Here is a 23,591-nt window from a genome sequence, read left to right as displayed (position 1 = left end):
AGAACGCCACTGTAGAGTCCAGAATTTTCACAGGTGGTGAGACCCGTGCCGTTTGAAGGATGATGTCCCGGTCGCGGAAATTAAATAGTCTCGCTAGGATCGGTCTGGGTGAAGCCCCTGGTTTAGGCTGACCGCCCGGGACTCTGTGTGCCCTTTCGACTGAAAAGAAGGCAGACAGTCCTTTAGGTTGAAGGTGCATTTTAATGAGGTCTTCCATGTACAGATCCATTGCTCTCGTGCCTTCCGACTCCGGAACACCAAGAATACGTACATTGTTTCGTCTGGAGCGTCCTTCTTGGTCGTCCAGCTTGTCTTTTAGGATTTTGTTCTCCGCCATTACCGCCTCCATGGCCGTCTGTAGTTCCGACACATCCTCAACCAGCGATTTCGTGACCAATTCCAATGAACCTACTTTCTCGGCAATTTTGTGAAGGTCCGCTCGGATGAGGGTTATTTCGGTCGAGATGGAGCCCATCGTTGTCTGGACCTGCGTGAAGGCCTTCATAACATCATCCAGCGTCGCCTTCTTTGTTCCCACATTGTCCACTGTTTTCGTGGAGGAATGCCGTCCATCCGCTGGAGGGGAAGCGGTTTTATCGTTAGTGTATCGTTCAATACGCGTCAGAGTCGTACCACCTTTAGCACCTTTCCCAGCCATGGTGCGGTCGCGGGAAGTATACAGTTCTTCGGAGCGAGGGAGCAAAAGGATCAGCCGCCGTTACCACGCGGCCCACTGTCCGATCCAAAGAGAAGCTCCAGTAGCAATGAGGATATACGCCCCGATGGTCGTAACGGAGCAGACGGCCTGCGCCTTTCCGGCAGAATGTTATTTCCTCGGTATTCCAGATAAGCCTCGGACGCCTCCTTCTGCGAACCACTTTCAATTATGGCACACTTTCCGTCCCGAGACAGGGATCTTGCTCGCTGGTCGTGTCGCAGGGTGTTTCTCCAGACCTGATCACTTCCGGTCTGGGGCAGCCGGACAGATCGCACTTCCGGTCGGCTTCACTCGCCACTGGATTCCCCGGAGTCAGGCCTGTGTTTCGATCGATTCAGCACTCGACGATAACTCCGTCATCCGGCCTCCGATTTTCGTCCGGGAACTTGCTGCCAGTTCCGCCCGGTCTCGGGCGTTTGGTGCCTCCGTCTGAGGTGAGATTCAGCCACTGATTAATGTACGGATAGTTGGAGAGGCCGCTTCCCAGCCGGAGCTAGTCCTCTATGCGGTCGCCATGTTCGGCCGCTAGCCGCGCCCCCAAATATGTTGTTTTGTAACTCTGTTTTATGAAACTGTAATGTAATGTTATATTACCACTGCACTTTAGTTACCTCCTGATACTATTTTTCTTACGTTTACAGAACGTTGGGATGACACAGTATGGGAATCTGTTCAGCACTTTATGAGCAACTGCACTTTTGAAAGAACCGTATGACTGTGGAACCGCTCAAGTATGACAGTATTATTTTCTTCATTTACGTTGTTGGCATTGGAGCATGCCGTCGACCGCCATGGGTGGCGTCTGATCAGTCATGAACTACACGATTGTTGGTGCCCACTTGGGCTGCATTGGTTTGGACATTGATTAACTAGTCATACTATGTTCCCGCCCACATGGGCATTACCACATTTGAGGAACATTCTTCACGTTTAGCCGATTGGGCTGTCACCGCTGGAGGCGGAGGAGTGTTAAATGACAATAACTTTGACACATAGCCCACAAGGGAGGTACCTTATGGTTAACTCTTGCACGCCTCGCACATTATTTTTGTGCAACAAAGTAACTTGACTGTGACCACACGTGAAGGCGAAACGGCTTTCACTTTAACATGTTTTTTAGCCCACATGGTTTACTTTATTGTTTTCCTCCACACGGACAAAGAGGGTAGGCACGAACAACCCCGGTGTTTTTCCCTCAGGAATGATTGCACTGTTTTCTCTCACTGAGTACGGTGGTTGGATACGTAATGTTGATGAATTAAAGTATTACCAGTCATGTTCTTATTTTTAAATTGTCGCTCACCGTTTAAAGTATTGCCTGAACTCAACCCACTTGTTCATCAGCAAGTCTGTTTATTACCATAGTTATGACGTCAATACCAGGTGACTTTGTATATTATGCGCGTAATTCAGTTTGCTCGTTCTCGTGAGAAAGCAGGTTTCACCTGCAAAACGCGTCGAGGAAAAGCCTTTTTGAATTAAACACGCTATGCAACTCTAAAAGTGGCCCGGACTTCTTTCTTTCACGAAGGAGAGTGTTTGGTTGGAAATACAGGGATTTGCTACCCTGTCCGAGGCCCGCCACTGGAAGCGGCAGGGATCCAAAGCGACTTACTTTGACTTGATTGAGATATATATATATATATATATATATATATATATATATATATATATATGTATTTATTCTAAAACACACCCCTCTCTTTATGAGGCTAGAGGCAAAAGTACAATACAAGAACTTAAATAGCATACAGTAAATTGACACCGTATACGTTTTGCCCTAGGGGCCTCACAAACCATATACTAAGAAAGTGGTAAGTGCCACCGTGAACATAGAGACATGGCCTAGGGCCTGTAGAACCGCTGGGGCAACCAGGAACCACCCATGGTAGTGACGCAGGAAACACACAGGGAACACATGCAGTGTCTAAACACAGCCGCAAATCACTAATGACTTCTATGGTTAAAGTTACAGTTTTAAAGAATAAGGACACTTAGGAGTGGAATACGGTAAAACCCTTTCAGTACTGGACACTTCGAGAGTCAAGACCCACAGGAGCACTGAACTACTCATGTTACCTCACCCAGGGAAGCCGGGTGAATAGGTGTCTTTTCGTGTCGGGTTTCATCGTCGTTTCCTATGGAGAGCTGCAAAGAAGTGCTGCAGGCGACCAGGAGAAAAGTGTCCGGATGGATCCAAGGGTGGATCGGAGATCTGAAGAACCTGAAAGCAGAAGGGACAGAGTCTGGGTCACTAGCCAGTGACCAGGAAGGCGACAAGAAGATGCCAGCCGATGTCGGGTGATTTCAGGTGATGTAGGTGAAGCTTGACTCTTCAGCCAAGAGGACCAGGAGGCGTTGACGGCAACCAGGAGCTGGATTTGAGCTGTCCCACGTCGGATGTTGAGTGCTGCGGTGTCGGTATCCTGATTGGACCCAACAAGCCTTGGCAACAGCAACCCATGCAGAATGAAAAGATTGGCTTTGGTGCAGACCAGCAAGGTCTGAGGGACTCACCATTTGGAGGGGAGTCAGGGCACGTCTGGAGCAACTAGGAAACCCAAGAACAAAGGATTTACCTTCGTGGGGACGCACCAGTCAATGGACCAGGGTTCGCGAAGGAGCCTCGAGCAGGAATGCTAAAAGTGGGACCACGGAACACTCGTGGAGTGTAGGTCCACAATCTTCGATGCAAAAGATGCTCAGGGCTTGAACTACAAATAGCCCGGTGCCCAACTTCGGGAAGTCGATGCACTAGCAAATATACTGGATGTCCAGGAGTTCTGGTCCCACGTCTCGCGTGTCGGCTGCAGATCTCAGCTTTGCTGGGATCTCGTGTCGGCCTCAGAGATGTCGATATGGAATGTCGAAGGTCCAAGATTTATGTTTCAGAGTTTCGTCCAGGGTAATCTGAAGTCCTAGTGCCTGGGTTCCTATACTTATACCAAGTTTAGGGGTTGGACTAACTCTAGGTTCCCACCTATGGGATGACCTGGGGAGGCGGTGGTTACACCCTTTCCCCTTTGTCCAGTTTTGCGTCAGAGCTGGGGCTGAGTGCACCAGCAACCGGTTTGAACTGGGAAATGCATGGGAACACCTTGTGTGCCCCAGGCAGTGTCTGAAAAGCATTCCCTGAACGCACCCACCCTGCCCCAATACACTAAAGTCTGTCTGGGGATGTTTCGTCCAGCAGCAAGAGGTCAGACTCGTGTCTGTGGTAGCAACATCCATTTTGTGATGCTGGGGCTCTGTTTAACTTTTACTGGTTAGACCAGTGTGTACAGGTCTTCTCCCTCTAGAAGGGGGTAATGCTACCCCCACCGCCAGATCTGGCGGGGGGGGGGGTAGTATTCCAAAGTGTTTGACACCAAACACAACATGTTTTGATGCAGCCAATCCAAAGTTAGCATTAACCGCAAGGATTATAATGCACTTAAGAGTATATGGTATGGCTGTATCACAGAACAGCCATAAGGAAGGATTTCCGAAAGCTGCAGAGGGGCTCGGCTCATGCTTGGGCACCCTCTCACACAAAACCAAGCACTCTGCCTTCAGGATTGTCAAGACCTGCCATAGGTGTGATTTAGAGGGTAATATGTGTCTGTTTTAACCCCTTCGCTGCTCATGACGAGCTCAGCTCGTCATGAGGCACACTGGAGCTGTGCTTGTGACGAGCAGAGCTCGTCATGAACAATGGGAAAACAAAGGATCCAGCACCGGGGGGGGGGGGAGTCATAGCAGCCAAGGTGTTAAAAGGCAGATACAGGTATACTATATCTAAGTAAGAGGTGCTTACACCACCTTACCCAGGCTGCAAGTGCAGACCTGTGGTGCCATTTTGGAAGGCTTCCCAGGGGTGGCATAATACATGCTTCAGTCCCTGGTAGGCATCTGGGGTACCTATGCCCTTGGTACCTAAGGTACCATATACTAGCGACTGACAAGGGTAACTCAGTAACCAATCTGAAGTGTACCGAATGTACATACAAGCAATTTAGAGAGAGAACAGCTAGGCTGGGGTCCGGGTTAGCAGGGCCCCAGCCAGACTAAAGTCAATAAACCAGTGAAATATAGCAAAAAGTGGGGGTAACCATAGGATGCATATCCTACTCTCCTACACGAATCCCTTGGGTCAATTATTGTTGACAATTCAAAAGCCTTTTCGTCCAGTTTCAGCGGCCACCTTGGCGCGTTGGGTCAGGTGGGTTATGTCTGAAGCGGGGATTGACATTTCTATTTATGGTGCGCATTCTGCCAGAGGCGCTATGGCCTCTAAGGCATATATTTTGTGGTCTCATTTAGAAGACAGTTTGAAAGCTGCAGATTGGTCTTCAGACTCTATGTTTAACATGTTTTACTATAAACCTATTACGCATGTGTCTTCGGTTGTTGTTGGTTAGCTTTGAACCAGCATAATATGAGCCTCCGGGCCTGCCATAAAATACAACATTTTCCAGCTATCGCAACAAGAATTTTAGATTCTATTAAGGACACCGAGGCGAGGATTATCCCACCCGTTGGGACAGGTAAGATGTCAACTGTCATGTTGCATAAGAGTTACTATGTAATGTTATTTTCCCACCCTGAGATATCAAACCTGTATGGGTTACCTATTTTCAAACTTGTTTCTGTTTCAGGAACTGATTCCTAGCAGAATTAATGCTTCAGTGATCCATGGTATGGATATACTCGTCGTTGGATGATGGCTGTTGCTTCATTGGATCTGCAGTGTTACTCTCCGTTGAGAGTCAGGACTATTGTTTGGTTTCGGACACTTAAAGACTGTTTTTGCAAAGAAAGAGGTAGCCAAGATGGTGCCTCGTTATTTTGTATGTTAACCTCTGCTGCTATTGGTTAATGATGATGGAGGCGTGGTTCAAAGCCTCATGGGATATGTAGTTTATTATAATGTTTACTTTTTTCTCATTGGCTGCTGTTGAGTAGCGAAGATATTGAGAAAGCATAATCCTCGCCTTCGTGTCCTTAATAGAATCTAAAATTCTTGTTGCGATACCTTGAAAATGTTGTATCCTATTCGACCTCTCAGCGGCGTTTGACACAGTCTCTCACTGCACCCTAGTAGGCAGACTCCTTAACGCAGTGATCCAGGACAAAGCCCTCAAATGGATCCGTTACTTCCTCTCCGGCAGAACGCAGCGGGTCAGACTCCCCCCTTTGCTCTCGGACCTTACACCAACCACCTGTGGAGTCCCTCAGGGTTTCTCCCTCAGCCCTATGCTCTTCAACGTCTACAAGGCTCCGCTCGCCCCAATCGTCAGAACCTATGGACTCACCATTGTGTCATACGCAGACGACATCCAACTCATCCTCTCCCTATCCAACGAACCCAATACCACCAGACACAACTTTCAATAAGGCATAGAAGCAGTTGCCAAATGGATGAAAAACAGCTGCCTACAACTAAACACTAACAAGACAGAAGTACTCATCATGGGTCCAAACCCCGACACCTAGAACAACACCGGGTGGCCCCCGCCCTCGGAAACCTGCCTACCCCCACAGACCATGCACGCTACCTGGGAATCATCCTGGACTCCGAGCACAAAATGGACCTCCAGATCAACTTAGTCTCGTCCTCCTGCTTCCACACCCTTCGCCTCCTACGCAAGGCCTTCAAATGGATCCCCTCGAACACAGAAAGACAGTCACTCATGCCCTGATCACCAGCAGACTCTACTACAGCACACACTATTCGCCAGGATAAACAAAAACCTCACCCCCAAGCTACAAAACATCCAGAACACCGCCGCAAGACTGGTCCTCAACCTGCCAAGACACTGCCACATCTCCCAGCACCTACGCACACTCCACTGGCTCCCCATTGAGGCCAGAGTCACCTTCAAGATGCTCACCCACGCACACATGGCCTTCCACGACACCAGACCAGCATACCTGAACAGCCGACTCAATTTCCACGCACCCCAATGGAGCCTACGATCAGCCCAGCTCTCCTATGCTGTGGTCCCCCGCACCAGAAAGACCAGATCAGGAGCTTGCTCCTCTCCTTCCTCGCAGCCAGAGCATGGAACGCCCTTCCGCTCCACCTCCGACCTGGCTCTTCGACCGACCCCCTCCTTGATGGACTGGAACGTGCACCCACCCCCTACCCCCAGCGCCTCGAGACCCTTATGGATGAGTAGTTGCGCTTACTAAACGTCTGATTGATTGATTGAACTGAGAGACCCCAAGATAAAGAATGCTGCAGTAATCCAGCTGTCAAATCACTGCCACTTGGTTCATGGACTTCTGGGCAGATGCAGGGAGCAGATTGATGGTGTTCTTAAGAGACTTTGGCTGCCAAAACATTTACCTGCTGAAGCCGTAATTTGGCTACCAAAGTTGGGATGCGCTCAAACAAAATGCCTAAATTATTAATTTAGGCTTTGGCAAAGGGAAGGAATCAAGTGACGCAGGCCACAAATCAAGATACAAAATTGTGGGGTGCCTTCAGAGGATGAGGACCTCAGTCTTGCCTGCATTTAATTTCAAGCAGTTGAGGTCCATCCTTTGTGCTGCCTCAGAAAGGCAGGCCCTCCACGAGACAGCCACATCCGTAGAATTCTGTGACAGGGTGACAACCAGCTGTGTATCGTCGGCATCTGAAAACCATGCCGCCCAACGATATCAGCCAGGGGGTACAAGTACAGAATGTTCTGTATTTTAATTTAGGAACCTAAAAGAACCAACACAACCCTTTAATTTATCCACCACCAGAGACTTGCAAATTACAATTGACGTGCATCGACTAAAATGGTCGTCTATGATCCTAGAAAAACCAGATACTTTGTCCACCATTGCCAGTGATGTTGAGAACGCGCTAGCAGAGATGGGGGGGTTCTCTCCTTAATTCTCAGCCATTTAATGAAATAACAGAAATACATAATACACCATTTGCTAAAATGCGCTCACACTTTCAAAGGCCCCATAGGGCTAAGGAGAACTGTATTAAGCCCCAGCACCACTGGTTTAATAATGAATTCAAGCAAGCCTGCAGACACTAAGGGGAGGCCATTAGATTAGGAGATCTGCGTAGAGTACAGAATACCAGGAAAATCTATAAGGCGGTGCTGGAGAATGCTTAAAAAAAAAGTGGGATGAAAACAGATGGCAGATTCTTAAATTAGCATGCACCAGGAATAGTTCCCAATGTATCCGAGTAAAAAAGGGTACAGGTGTAGTCCCAATGCCCCTTCAAAACCCATGTAGCACCAGACTCCTGGGTAAATCATTGCGCCACACAATATGCCAAAGATTATGAAGAGATTAGTGAGCTCTCCCCCAACCATTTTTATCTAAAAGGCAACGTTTTTGACCTAGCCGATGCAAGTACAGCCCATAGTGCCATCGCAGGGGGGAAAGTGCCGGGGTTTGACAGCATTCCGGCAGATTTCTTTTTACATGATAAGGCTAAATGGAGCAGGTATATAAATAATGCTGTTGGCAAACGCATTGCTCATAGCACTCCCATCCTGGACACCTGGAGGAGGGAGGAGATTATGCCAGTAAATACAAAAAGGTAATAAGTGTTTGCCAGGAAACTAGAGGCCAATAAGCCTAATCAACTCTCTTCAAAAGATGGTGGCCTGCCTTGTCCTGGCAAAGTTCCAAGAGTGGATAGATGCTAATGATATCCTAAACCCACTCCAGGTGGGCTTTCGAGCAACCATTAGTACTATAGACTGATTCATACTAATATACTGGGGGACTGTAGTCCTTGTCAGGAGTAGCATGTATGCTGCCTTTGTCAACCTTAAATCATTATTTAACCTGATCTCACGCAACAAACTCTGGGTGGTGCTACACGAGCTGGGGGATGCCTATGGATTTGCTCTCCCTTATTTCCTGCCTTCATGAGAATTTATTTGCACAAATACGATAGAGCTTGCAGGGGAATACCACAGATCCATTTTCTGTGGTGAAGGGAGTGTACTAAGGGTGTGTTAAGGCACCCACACTATTCTCCCTTTTTATTAATGGAGTAGCTACATTTTTAACTATCACCCCTACTGATGCACTGGTATAAGCAGGCAAAAAGATTACAATCCTAATGTTCGCAGACGACCCGCTTATTTAAAAAAACCCTAGTGATCTACAGCGTGCGTTGCTTTGTTTTGAAGATTTTTGCTCCTTTTGAGGACTAAAAATTAACGCAGCAAAGACAAATTTTATGACCTTTAAATAGCATAGAACATTTAGGGAGAGAATAACTTTGGATGGGACACCTCTAGAACAGGCAGACACGTTTACTTACCTAGGGCTCACCCTGCAGAAGGAAATGAAATGGAGGCCACACATTGATACTGTATCATTGAAACATCACCAATTAGCTGGCGCTCTAAATAATTAATTTAAAACGTCTTTGACAAAGCCAGTTGTACCGGTGCTGGAGATTTATAATGGGATAGTAGTGAGCTTGGTCTTATATGGGGTTATGAGAAACTTACACAGCTAGGCATAGAGGAAAATAGGTTCCTTCTAATTATCACCAGTCTACCACAAAATATTCCTGTGCTACCCCTATTGAATGATTTAGGTAGGGAAGCACTGGTAGACTTAGCAAGGCTACGCCCTGTTTTATACTGCCGCCGAATCTGGTGTACCCTGAAACTGGCTATCTTTGCAGATGGCCTTAGGGATATCATAGAGGCAGATAATTTCCGCAAAATCAGCTGGCTACGCGACATTAGAAATGCCCTGAACAGTAGGGGTCTGCTGAATCTGTGGGAAACACCATCTAGAATCCAGTTCCCATCAAAAAATATAATTAAGAAAAAATACTGAGAAATGGTGGAATAAAATATCAGAAAAAGCGACTGTACAATCCTGACGGGGAGCTTTTTAACATTTAAACCTTAGTCAAGCTTTGAGCATTATTGGGACGTAATTTTAAAACCTTTAGATTGTAAACCTTACTTTCAATTTAGAATGGGTTGCTTACCAATAAAGTCTTTCACTGAGAAATGGGCCTCTCTAGGTGACAACAAATGCCCTACTTGTTTTAATCAAGAAGAAACCTATTCCCATGTTTTGTTTGTCTGCCCCGCCTTTGCTGGCCCCCATAAAGTATGGCTCGTGCAGACTTGTAGGAATTTGGGTACTAGACTAAGTAGTGTTGCCCTGAAAATCTTGCGTACTGATTCATCACCTTGTTATGCAATTCCAGTAGCCAAGTTTCTGAAATGGATGTGGTCTATAAGATTAAGGATATGGTCTATAAGATTAAAACTATTGTCTGTGAATCATTGAACTTATAATTATGTTTAACAGCTGATGTGACATTAGTACTCTACTCTTGAGCTTTGGCGCTCCCAAAAGATTTTAGTACTCTTGTTACTTATTTGTATTTACCCCTTTCACTGCTCATCTCATAAATGTGTTCTTTTCAATGTATTATGCTGAATGAACTATTTATTTTAGGATTTGTATATTTAAAAAAAAATATTTTAACCCATTGTTTTATATAACAATGCAAGTATTTTATGTAACAATGCTTTTAAGACATGTCTTGTCAACTAAAGCTTTTTTGAACTGAATTGAAAAGGGTAGGGCTTAATGATGAGTCCTGTCAATCAATCAATCAGGAGTTTGTTAAAGCGCGACTACTCACCCGTAAGGGTCTCAAGGCGCTAGGGGTGGGGGAGGGGGTGGGGGGGGGGGGGGGGTGCAGGTTCCATTCCATCAAGGAGGGGGTCTGTCGAAGAGCCAGGTTTTGATGTTTCTTGCGAAGATGGGGAGCGATGTTGTCTGTCTGAGGTGGAGCGGAAGGGCGTTCCATGCTTTGGCCGCGAGGAAGGAGAAGGAGCGGCCTCCCGATCTGGTCTTTCTGGTGCGGGGGACCACGGCGTAGGAAAGCTGGGCTGATCATAGGGTCCTTTGGGGTGCGTGGAATTTGAGTCGGCTGTTCAGGTATGCTGGTCCGGTGCCGTGGAGGGCCTTGTGTGCGTGGGTGAGCATCTTAAAGGTGATTCTCGCCTCGACGGGGAGCCAGTGGAGTGTGCGCAGGTGCTGGGAGATGTGGCAGTGTTTTGGCAGGTTGAGGACCAGTCTTGCGGCGGCGTTCTGGATGTTCTGTAGCTTGCGGATGAGTCCTGTGGCTCCCCCTGGGCCAGCAGCAGAGTCTGAGAGCAGAAAGGCTTCTCCAGGACCTGAAAAGTGCAGCTCTTTGATCCCACAACCGCTCAAGAAAGCTGCTGTGGGATACAGTGTCGCAGGCCGCATTCCGATCCAGCAGCAACAAACACTGAGATCGAAAAGAATTAGGTGTTGATCAGACCAGTTCGAGGAAAGGATGTAGTGGAGGGATAAGGTATTATAATTAGAGATTATTGTGTCAAGGGTGGAGCTCTTATTGTTAGTTTGTTGCAGTTTTGAGTGAGATAATTTACCTCAAAGAGAGTGGATAGGGCTTGTACTATTGGATCTTTGACCTTGTTTGGGTGGAGGTTTGGTATCCAAGTAAAATGTCTGTGCTGCCTTTTAGGGAGTTTTGCGTTATTAGGTCTGTTGGGTCTTCAAAGAATTGAGGATTTTCACCAGGAGAGTAATAGACGACATGGAATTTGATGGGATTGGGGCCTTTGGTGGAGAGCTAAGCTCCTAAATATTCAGAACTAAGGTATTTGGTAGTGTCGAAGGGAGCAAGGCAAATGTCGTTTTTGTGGATAATAGCGAATCCACTGCCAATGCAATCTTTGCAGTCGCAACAAACGATTGAGTAGCCTGGTGGAGTGATGAGCTCAATGAAAGGGGATGAGTGGTAGTTCATATAGGTTTAAGTTAAAAAGCAGATGCCAATTTTGCATCGAAGGATGGTTTCTGCCATCTCAGTTGCATGACTGACTGCTACTCAACAGTTTTGTAGCATGCAGCATAGTGTAGGCAATGAACTTGGAACAGGCTGACTGGGTTGGATGACAGTTCGTTGGGCAGGCGGCCTGAAAGTGCGAGTGGAGACAGAAGTCCTACTAGCGCAAAGGATGACCAGGATTGTGCGGTGGCATTGCTGGTTTGGAGCACTGTCATATGTGATGTTCATCGTTTCATCATCCCGCTGCAACATTCCATTCGTGGTGCATCTGGGTTTGAGGGGATGATGCATGTAGGGGATAGTTTGGCTAGGGGTAAAGAATGGGGGGTCAGTGTACATGCTTGTGGGAGGATCGGTGTTGCCTTGGATGTGTGAGGCTGGGGCAGGATGTGGTGAACCTTTACATCCTTACACATTGACGAGATTTAATCAAGAACAGCGTTTACATTGAGTTCTAGACAGGCTATTATAGGGATCAGTTGAAAGGCGGGTGGGTCTAAGGAAGGGAGTGGAGTATGATGGAGCTCGTCGAAGGCTGGGACAGGGGCTAAGGAAGTATCAAGCCTGCGGGTTTGGGGGACTGGGATGCTGTAGATAAATCAAATTAGGCAGTGGAGGTGGGCCAAGGGGAGAGAGAAAGTACTATTGGTTGCAAGACCGACACTTCAGGGAGTCTGGGAATGGAAGAGGTTGAGGGAGGACTGGACACAGTGCAAGGACGATTGGTAGAGGCTGTAGGGGTAGCGGGGACAGTGTGAGGAGGACTGAGAGAAGAGGGCTCACTTCTTCGGGGAGGGGGTGCGTAATTGACTTCTCTGGGAGAGGGGTGGCGGCATGGAGGCACCGAAAACAGGGAAGTGGAGATAAAAAATTGATAGGTTTTTTTCAGAGGCTTGGATTAGGATGTTCCCGTTTCTGTAAATGGTTATGGACAGTTCTCCACTAAAGTCATGGAATGGGGCTTTAGTAAGTGTAGATCCATAAGGGACGCTGGGAATATTCGTTACATGGAATTGATGTAAGATGTCTTCTCTCCATTTGGAGGATTTCTTGGTGTAGAAAATGAAATCCGTTTTAAGACATCCGTAGGTTGGACTAGAGAAGATGTCTGTTATTGTAGTCTCTGGGTGTTCTTTGAGGAGCTTGTGTTTGAAGTTTTTAGCTGCGTTTTTAGAGAGGATTCGAGAAAATTGTATGCAGTATGAGTTGGAGCCGTATCTTTCAAGGACAGTGTTGTGATGGGACATTGACCAGCCGTAGATTCCAAAATACGGCACTTGGAAGGAGTATCTGGGGATAACCAAGATTAGCTTTTATGAGAAGCATTCATAGGTGTGCATAGTGGTCAGAGGGATGCTTCAAACTCGTGAAACAATACTCTGGGTGAGTGTTCCGGATCTGAACAGTATACTTGGTGAGTATCACTAGAGACGTCTGCTCCAAACCGTGAGCATAAAATTGGCTGGTTGGGGTGGAGCGGATGAGAGGGAGCGTCAGAACAACCTTTTATGCAAGTATTCAGATACCAGTCTACTGAGCAATTTGTATGAGATGACATGGACACCTCCAGCCACTGACATGAGTACCATGTTGGAAGATTTATATTTCTTTATCAAAGAATAACAAGAAACCTACCTTCAGTAACGCCTTACCTGGTAAAGACTACTTAGCTGCAGATTTCTTACCTTAGAATTATCCCCAGGCATCAGATCCGTAAAATGTTTGTGAACAGAACCCCTGCGTGCCGGTAAGTGGTGGTGATCAGGTCTACTTGGTGTTGATGGCGTTGTGCGCGAGGAAAGAGACATTCGCAGTGCCTATACTGGAACCACCCAGGCACGCTGACGTCAGCTACTTTTCACGACTTTCCATGCCAGAAGCAGGAAGCACAAAGTACACTGACCACTGGTGTGGAAAACTATGGCCCTGAAAGAGGAAAGCCCCGTCACTAGAAATCAGTTCGCAGAGCAGGGAGGATGGGTGCGTCGGTAAGGAATATGCAGCTAGCTAGAGTCTCCACCAGATAAGGCGTTACCGAACGCACGAAATTTCTTCATCTGATAGAGATTTCTAGCCGCAAACTCATATAGTATAATAGATATCCAAACAACACCTCCTCAAGAAGTCCTGCAGGAACAAACCGGCAAAATGCCCATCTCTACAGACATGACTGTCCAGGCAGTAGTGTTTGGTAGGGAAGGCAGAGGGTTCTGCTGCTGACCCATGCGCAGCATGTTAACCATCACTGCAGATCTTTCGCAGTTTCCTCTGAGATCTGGACCATGTGGGCGAGATTACCTTGATGCTGCACCCACTAGAACTTCAGGTCCTACAGCACAGCAGGCACATGCTAATGGGCTGCAGCGGACCATGAGGCCCAGCAGCCTCAGAGTCGTTCTCACCGAAATCCTTGATAGAAGCTGAAACATTAGCATCATAGCATTAATATCATGGGAAGGACAGGTCCAAAACTGCACCATGTCCAGTACAGTTCAGATGAAAGGGAGCGTCTGAGAGGGAGTCAGCTGGAACTTCGGCACATTGAAAGTGAACCCCAGTGAATGCAGGAGGTCTCCGGTAGTCTGGAGGTGGGAAATTACAGCCTACGGCGAGTCTGCCTTCAAAAGCAAGTTGTTGATATAGGGGAAGACTGGCACCCCTGATCTCCACAGATGAGCCGCAACCATCACCATCATCTTGGTGAACACTTAAGAAGTGCTGGTGAGGCCAAATGGGAGCACAGCGAACTGAAAGTGCTCGTGGCCCACTGTGAACCGCAGTTAACGGCAGTGCGCATGCAGGAAGGGAATAGGAAAATAAGTGCCCTGCGAGTCCAACTCTACCATCCAGTCTACTGGGTCCAATGCAGCTAGGACCTGAGCAAGAGTGAGCATTTTGAACTTCTCCTTCTTGAGGAAGATGTTGAAAAAACACAGGTCTAGGATAGGACGAAGGCCTCTCAACTTCTTGGGCACCTGAAAGTAGTAGGAATAACAACCACAACCTACTTCTGGTGTTGGCACACTCTCTATGGCTCCTTTGGTCAAACTAGCCTGATGGAGAAGAGATAAGTAGTCCTCCGTCAGCCTGTCGTAATCTGATGGCATGGATGGATGGGTAGCCTCAAAGGTGAGCAGTAGCCTTGAAGGGGAGGGGGTAGCCACCAATGCGAGGGGGTAGCCCAGAAGGGGAAGGGGTAGCCCAGAAGGGGAAGGGGTAGCCCAGAAGGGGAAGGGGTAGCCCAGAAGGGGAAGGGGTAGACCCGAAGGAGTAGACCCGAAGGGGAGGGAACAGCCCCGAAGGGGAGGGAACAGCCCCAAAGGGGAGGGAACAGCCCCAAAGGGGAGGGAACAGCCCCAAAGGGGAGGGAACAGCCCCAAAGGGGAGGGAACAGCCCCAAAGGGGAGGGAACAGCCCCAAAGGGGAGGGAACAGCCCCAAAGGGGAGGGAACAGCCCCAAAGGGGAGGGAACAGCCCCAAAGGGGAGGGAACAGCCCCAAAGGGGAGGGAACAGCCCCAAAGGGGAGGGAACAGCCCCAAAGGGGAGGGAACAGCCCCAAAGGGGAGGGAACAGCCCCAAAGGGGAGGGAACAGCCCCAAAGGGGAGGGAACAGCCCCAAAGGGGAGGGAACAGTCCCAAAGGGGAGGGAACAGTCCCAAAGGGGAGGGAGTAGTCCCAAAGGGGAGGGAGTAGTCCCAAAGGGGAGGGAGTAGGGGAGGGAGTAGGGGAGGGAGTAGTCCCAAAGGGGAGGGAGTAGTCCCAAAGAGGAGGGAGTAGTCCCTTTGGACAATCTGCCAAACCCAAGCGTCCGATGCTATGAACTGCCATCGGGGCAGGTGATGGTGAATCCTGCCTCCCATGTGTAGCCATGGTGGTAAACGGGCAGACTAGGAGAGTTTACAGGATGCGGCTGCTGGTGAGGTGATGGATTGACCAGACTGCTGGCCACCCGACAAACTGGGTCGGTAGGTACCATGTCTGTGACTAATCAGAGGCTAGCAATCATGAGCACCATAGTGGCCGGGCCGGTAAGGATGCGGATGAATGCCCCTTCCAGGGTCACGAAAGGAGCGAAAGGCCTGGAAGTTGCCGGTGTCAGGGCAGGCTTTCGGGTCATTGTGTTGTTGATAGCACCAGAGGCAAACAAGCTGCGGGTCCGTCACTGAAATCTGTTGGTGTCAGGCCCAGTATGGGAATCTACCACACCAGGAGGTAAGACCTAAAAAAGACTGACGAAACAGCAGGAAAACAAACATAGTCAAAAAGTGACTAAGGGGTAGCTCTTTTTGAATCTGCGCTGACTGTCCTGGAAATTGAAGAAATGACTGGGTGGTGCATATCTAGGCACCGCAAACATCACTTCCGGCACCAACGACGCCACGCAGAGCTAAATGATGACACATGGAGCCGAACCACGCCACATACCAGCATGCAGGGGTACTGCTCACAAACAAATTCTGAATCCAGTCATATGCTTGGGGATGGTTCTACTGTAGGTTATCTGCGTCTAGAAGTCTTTATCAGATTTAGAGGTATTGGCAGAAAAGCATGTGCAAATATTCCGCACCAGGTTATTGACTGTGCATTGGCCAAGACTTAGCATGGTAATGCCTTGAGGCAACGTTTCAGCATTGTTTTTAACTTTTCTTCCACAGTGAACAAATCTAGGGCTGGTGTTTCCCATATCTGGAATACTTTTCCACAACTGACTGTTTAAGCGCCCATTCATGGGAGAAGCCTATTTGCTGCATAATTTTATTTTTTCTTTTTTTAATAAGGGAGAGGATTTTTCCACTCAATTTGTATCTATAACAGATCCACCGCTGTCCGACTGTTTATCCGGCATTCTTGAAGAAAAAGTAAGCCTTTACCAGTCAATCATACAAATGTGGGTAAACCTATGTGAAAGTGGAAGTTTGAAGGTGGAGCTTTATATGAAACCGATCGACAATAATACCTTGCACCATTACTCCAGCTTCCACCCCAGATCACAAAAGGATAAAATACCATTTAGTCAATTTCTTCGTCTTAGAAGGAATTGTACGGAGTTGGACAATTTTTATAAACACAAGTTCTGAACACAAAACTAACAGATAGGGGTTACCCCAAAAACCTGATATTGCATTCTTTTAAAAGAGCCCGATTTTATAATAGGGAGGCCATGTTTGACGGCACGAAAAAAGAAAAAGAAATGAACAAGATAGTATTTGTTAGCAAATTCCATGAGATTAGCAATAACATCAAGAATGTAATAAATAGGCATTGGAACATATTAAATATTGAAGAAACCGTGTGCCTAGATAGACCAGTGTTTGCATATAAGAGAAACACAAATTTGCGCAAGGAACTGGTCCATACTTATAGGGAGGAACCCGCTCAGACACAGATCGATTGACAATACTATGGTCAGAGGCAGTACTAGATGTGGCAAATGTACGTTGTGCCCACAGTGTATAGTGGCAAAGGAAATAAAGCACAATGGACAAACCATTGTGGCACACACCTTAAACAATTGCCGTAGTAAGAACATTATCTATCTTTTGAGATGCCCCTGTGGTCAGGCATATGTGGGAGAGACATGTCGTGAGTTGAGAATACGCTTGCTTGAGCTCAGGTCTGCTATCAAAACTAACAAACCGAATGCACCATTGGTGGCATATTTTTTAGAAAAGGGACACAATGAATTTGAGTTTGAGTGGCTCATATTGGAAAAGGTGGCAACATGGAGGATAAGAGAAAATCAAGGGAACAATGGTACATATCGATTTGTAATACGATCAGGCAAGGATTGAACACCCGAGAGGAATGGGAGAAACTTATTAAGTAAAACTATTGGGGCACTAATATTGTCCTGCCTGTAAGATAAAGGACACGAGTAAATATTTTATGTAAATGCAATCATGTATTACAACCCATTATACTCTGATTTTCTTCTGTCTTTGTGACAGAGGACACTTATGAGAATGAGATCGTAAGGGTTCCCAGGCTAGCGTATGAGCACTAACAATTATTAGATCTAGTAGATTGGATATGGAAATAAGAAGAAATGCAGCAATTATTGTTGACTTCGAGGAAAACAGATATATATATATATATATAAAAAAACTTTTTAAAACGGGAATGTTTAGTTTGACCTCTGTCTGGAATAACAATAGTATAGATTTATTACATTCAAATACACACAAATAATAAACACTATCAGGAATGAAGTCGAGGTCAGTCTGATTTGGGGCTGTTAGGGGTGAAAGCGATGTCTTTAAATACACGGTATAGGGCGTTTTTTAGTAATTTTGCTAATCCGAATGCCTTACAACCATTATTTTTATAATACGTAAGTCCCGTAGGTAGATTAAGGAATTATACCGCTATGGCTCTCGAGGAAGTTCTAATGGTTTGAACCCAGCCCAAGATGGCGGATACACTTTCTTAGTACAGTCCGCTTTTGATGCCCATGTGGTGCAGGTTGAGACTGTTTGGTGCTGCTTAAAAGCACCGACTTGGGCTCATCGGTAATCGCTAACGGATACAGAGAGGAGTTGGAGCCAGCAAGGAGACTGCTACTCTTTGTAGAAAAAGATTTATTTCAGACAGAAAAAGAAGTCTATGGTACATGTTGTTGTATTCTCAATATGGCCACTTCCAAAAAGGAGTTGAAATAATTAACAGTATTGGCATCTGGTAAGTTCTTTTGTTATTTGAGGCTTGGCCTTACTGTTGGGAGCCTAAACCCAGTGGTGTTATTGGGTCAATTTTAGCTAAAGCAGAAAGGTTTGACAAAGTAGTAAAAGAAGCCATGCAGCGACACAACAAAGAGCATTGATTTGAAAATCCAAAATAAATCTCACAGACAAACGTGAGGTGTGAAGACGGCTGGAACAACAGATCTGAAATAGGTATAGAGTATCTCAAAGGAAATAATAAACACAGGACCATATTGAATCAAAGTTATCCATCCTAGCTCGAAAAGGATACATGGCATATGATTAATGTGACTGCCAGCAGTACATAGCCCACGATGGTTGTGATAAGGCCTTCAAAATGAGATGCTCGAACCTGGTGGAAAGAAATGCAATATATATTATATATAGAAATGTAACAAACACATATGGATATAGATAGAGAGATAGATAGATAGATAGAGAGATAGATAAATGCCATTTAGATTTGGGTCCATATTTGACCACTGAATTTTAAAGTCCTACTTTTTGCATTTACGCGCATATTTATCAATGTATTTATTAGATTTATATAATTAAATATATTGTAATGTGGGCACTAACATGTATTACGTTCAGGCACTATGCAGTATGTCTTCATTGTCTACTACTTGCACAACTGTTTCTAATTTGCACTGGCACTTTAAATACTGGTAAAAAAATACGCAAAGCGTCATGTGATCAAGGCCCAGGTGGGGCTGAAACGCGTTGTGGCGGCGATGCAGAGCAATCAATAAAATATTTCTGCACGAAGAACTTTGGGCCCGCGTTAGTCTGTCCAGTTCCATGTGGATGTTTTCAGGTGAAGTCTGCGATATATATATATATATATATACACACACACACACATATACACCCACATACACGCATATATATTTATGTATGACTGTTCACATGCAGAAACTGATAGCATTACTGTAATTCACCATCAACAACAAATATGCGATTATCCAAAGGTAATGCAGTGTAAAAAAAAAATCTAAATATGAGACATATATTGGATTGTGTTAATCAGTAAGCAACAAGTATACTATCTAAGACTTTTTTTTAAAACATGAAATGTTTATCTTAAAAACATAGCTAGTTTTTTTGTTGCTTTAACAGAGTCACATTCACATTTTACTATGAATAACTACATGCACTGTCTTTTTATAATTTAAGAGACTAATACCAGAGTTGGGCTAGCAGTTGTAAAAACACTACTAATAGCCAATGTTCAAAAAGGGTTTCATAGGTTACTGGTAAAAATGACTTAAAGAAGGGAACTTAATAAACTTCTACTGCTTTCACACATGATTAAAGTTGGAGACCTGGGATGAGATGAACATCACGCTGGCAACCAGATTACCACTCGCCCGAAAAAAGACTGACATACGAAAACATAGCTTCAAATATTTACATCAGGGAATGGCAAAGGCGAGTACCACATACTTGCAGTGATAGTAGGAGTGCAGGATTAAGTTTAAAAAAAAAGTTTGATAGATACTCACATAGTCCTCGAATCCAAGGCCAACAATAGAGAAGTGACCAATATGATACGGACAAAATGCTGGAGAACAAAGACAAATAAAGCAAGACTTTAATGTAATACATTCCAGTTACAAATCAGCTTCCTAGACATAGAAATATGTTGAATATTTCATAAAGAGGCATTAAAAGATTAACAATCTAAGCACAAAGTTAGGGAGCATGCTTAACTCGAGCCCAAGGTGAATGATTGTGAATGACGGATTTTGGGGCTCCCTATCAGCTCCATATTCCTCAGCCTGTCACTGTGCCCTGGGGATCTCTAGTGAATGCTTGATCGGTCCGATAGGGGGATGAAGTTTCTGTGCTGTGGACAGAGGTCCATGCAGGGTGATTGTCTCCCCCTCGGGTAGTAGTGCTGCTTTGGCTGACTCTCCTGCATACACCCTACAAGTATTGTGTAACTATACTCCAGAACTTATCAGCCACATTAGATACGGCTGATCATCAGAACATCTTAGCTGTGTTAAATCTCTACTGATCAAAGATAAAGCATACTCCTGGTTGGAATTCCTTATCTCGGATAGATCCTAACAAATTCAGCAAAACCATTTTTGTTCTACCTTTACAGCACTACAATAGGGTGTTCCCCAAGCTTCTGATCTGTCGCCTTTCATAGTTAACTTTTACAGTCAACCTTTTCCCACATTCCTTAAACAATTTAATGTTAAGAATTATTTATATGCAGATAACAGACAAATTGTCTTCAACTAATAGACAGCCCTACAGATCCGGTCAGGAATATCAGCCACATTGATACAGTTGCCTCCTGCATGGGCCAAAAATGATTTTTCCCATCTTTAATAACCTTACAATCACAGAACCCTCTTCATGGGCCTCAAATTTTGGAGAATGTCCCAACCCAACATCGGTAAAGCAAAATCTGTGTGTCCGAATCGACATCAAATTGAATTTGGAACAAGATCACCAATGTCACTAAATCTTACTTCCTACTGACTCACATTTTGTGCCATAGTATCGGTTATATATTTTTACCATACTTCAATGATTGCACCAGCTTTTGCCTAATCAGGTCTGATACATGAAAACTCTGCCTGACTGGCTCTTCTCCAAAAATCACTGGCCCGGATACAAAAGAATTCAACACACACTTGTCAGAGCCACAGGTTATCTCTATTCAGATCCACCAACTCTATTGACTCTCAGTAAGAAAATGCATAGTTTTAAATCAGCCTCATCAAACGTTAACATTTCAAAGGATTTAGCCTCTAAATTATTTTCTGACAGTTAAAAAAATACATTCCCCCATGAAATCTCAGATCTGCCAATTTCAAAGATCCCCAGTTAAGATCTTCAAACTAGGGGGCAGGGCATTCACAGTACAAGGAGATTAAATATGGAAGAGCATGCCTTCAGAAACTAGATGTTAGCCCGATATTAAAATTCAGAAATGCCTTAAAACCCAGTCTTTTCACAGTAACAACTCATGCTTATTGTCCATTTTTTAAAGCTATCAAGCACCAAGAGACTCCTTGCGGAGTGTAAGTTGTGCTTTTTACAAGCAATTATTAATAAATAAAATGTTCAACCAAAATATCATACCTAGAATATAGACACAAATATTGTGAAATGAACTATATAAGACTATGTATGGCTTTACTATTCTGTGGTCCACATCTATGTACTTGGAAGATATATGTTGTGGCGGCTGAATAGTAAATCTATAGTTTTCTATATATACTATTATATTTTGGTAGTAGATATTTTAGTAGGGCAATGTTTATAAGGTGATATTTATGTAGTAAATCCTAATCTTCCTCTGACTGAACATAAGAGCTGCTTGCTGTAAATAGTGAGAAGGTGGCAAGTAATGTATTTATATCAAGGGCTTCTGAGCGATGCTTAACAAGGAAGAACAGGGTGTAAGCACTGTTTTCACTCATGTCTTGTCAGTTAAGGTCTTTCACAGCCTCCAAATGTATGAAGTGCCTTCTGTAGAGTGTCACTATTCTACTGTATTGAGTTGCTCTCTGTTGTGTAGGTGAGCCTAAAAGCATACAGGACTACTTTTTGTTGGGGGCCAATCTCAAAAAAAGGATGAGGGGGGTAGGTTTTTGAAGGTTATTTATCATGTATCTTTTTTCTCGCACTCCTTATCCCTTTTCAATCCTCTTTTGAGCTCACGGTTGGGCCCCTGTGTCCTAAAGGTAAATTAATTGTAGAGGAGGGTCCTTTTTTTCCAAAACTTGGAAACGAAATCTATTGCAGTTCATTACTTTTAGAGGAAAATAATAACTTCAAAATGTTAAGGTGGCCCTAGTATGGCAAACAGTTATCCCCCCATAGGCAGCTTTAGCTCATAGTCTCTTTCACAGTGCAAGCTTTAAGGAAAAATTGCACTCAGAAGAGTGGAAAACAACAATCCAATGGTCAATCATACACAGTACTGCCCGAAGAGTTTCATCAATTGTAAAAGGTTTCACAAAACAATAAGGCTATACAACAAGCTTACCAAGGGATCTGGGTTATAAACCCCAAGTTGCCACACAACTAAATGTCATGTCAATCTGTGGAAATTAATCATCTCTATTTTCAGGAAACTGTAAGCATGCTGAGTAATACAAATGTGTGGTTGCATAATGTGTAAATATGAACGAAGGCCATCTCCTCCTCAATCAGGGTTCTCTCAAATAATGATACGAATAATAATAAACTTAGAAGCATTTAATACGGCCCTGGAAAAATCTTAATATTGAGGCACTGGGGACATTCTTTCCAACACGTATCCTGTTGTAGACAGCAATGTGAACAAGCATTTACAATGCAATGGTCTCAGCATTGTTAAAGTTAGAGCTATTGGCATTGCTCATGACATTATTAGGTCTCGACTATTCTATCCCGCAGGGATAAATAGACGAGAGTATAGGAGTTAAACCAAACTCCTTGACCAAGCGGATTCCTCCCAATGCATGTGATCTATTGAAGCGTGGCGCTTCGCCTGCACGCGCTTGGCCTCACTCACATCAGCCTGACTTCATTGGAATGCGCTCCCAAGCTGCACCCCCACCACTCGCCATATGCTCATTCCCTCCCACTCGCTCGCTCCCCCTCCCCCTCCCCCCACGCCTCGCACCAGATTTCATTGGAATGGCTGACTGGCGCGTGCAGGCAGCGTGAGCTGACTCTGCCTCGTTTCTTGTTTTCGTCCTTTCGTCAGGTGGGCGTGCATTCCCTGTTGTCTTTTGGTACTCTTTTGTAACCTACATTTTGTAACCTGCACACGCCACTTTCCTCTTGTCTACGTAACGTTAACGTTTGTTCTTGTTCTTGAGTGTCTGCCATATATTGCAGTATTATACCTCTAATTGTACTTTTTGTTTTTCTCTCGTAACCTGCACACGTCACTCTTCCTCCTGTATTGCACCGTTTGCTACCTCATGTATTCCGCTCGCTCACACTGTCACCCTTGTCTGTGCGGCACCCCCCGCCCCCATCGCCCTCGGCCATCTCCACATCCTCTACTGCAATTACCTTTCCTGACAGCGCCCGACCCCCGCATTGTCCCCCCAGTGCAGTAAACCCCCATCCCAATTGGCCCGAAAAGGATGAAAGGCCTGTGCAGGACGACCCCTCCAACTCACGCACCAGTCCCCTCCCTCAACCTCTGCTCCTGCGCACAGTCTCCACCGAACTGCGTCGGCCGCTCCATGCTTAAATCCCCCCCTGCAAGCCCCCCCTCACTGCCCTTAGTTCAGTACTGCTAGGCACCCCGGCAGCCCTGATCGGATCTCTGTTGTCTTGACACTTGCCTCCTTATTTAACTTCCACAGTGGGTGGGAG

General features: G+C 45.5%; 1 protein-coding gene across 1 annotated transcript in view; it reads right to left on the bottom strand.

The window, feature by feature from the left end:
- The window catches only part of MARCHF6 (membrane associated ring-CH-type finger 6), a 1,612,715-nt gene that overhangs the window by 1,113,874 nt on the left and 475,250 nt on the right, over positions 1-23,591 (bottom strand). The window contains exons 11-12 of the mRNA XM_086965293.1: positions 19,754-19,812; positions 18,520-18,600 (exon numbers count right to left, since the gene is read on the bottom strand). Of these exons, the coding sequence (XP_086821419.1) occupies positions 18,520-18,600; positions 19,754-19,812 (140 nt within the window). The remainder of the gene's footprint in view (positions 1-18,519; positions 18,601-19,753; positions 19,813-23,591) is intronic.

The sequence above is a fragment of the Lissotriton vulgaris genome, chromosome 4_1, assembly GCF_964263255.1.
Source record: "Lissotriton vulgaris chromosome 4_1, aLisVul1.2, whole genome shotgun sequence".
In the NCBI taxonomy this organism is placed as follows: Eukaryota; Metazoa; Chordata; class Amphibia; order Caudata; family Salamandridae; genus Lissotriton; species Lissotriton vulgaris.
Note: the sequence above shows the minus strand (reverse complement) of the source record. Positions and strands in the feature narration are given on the sequence as shown.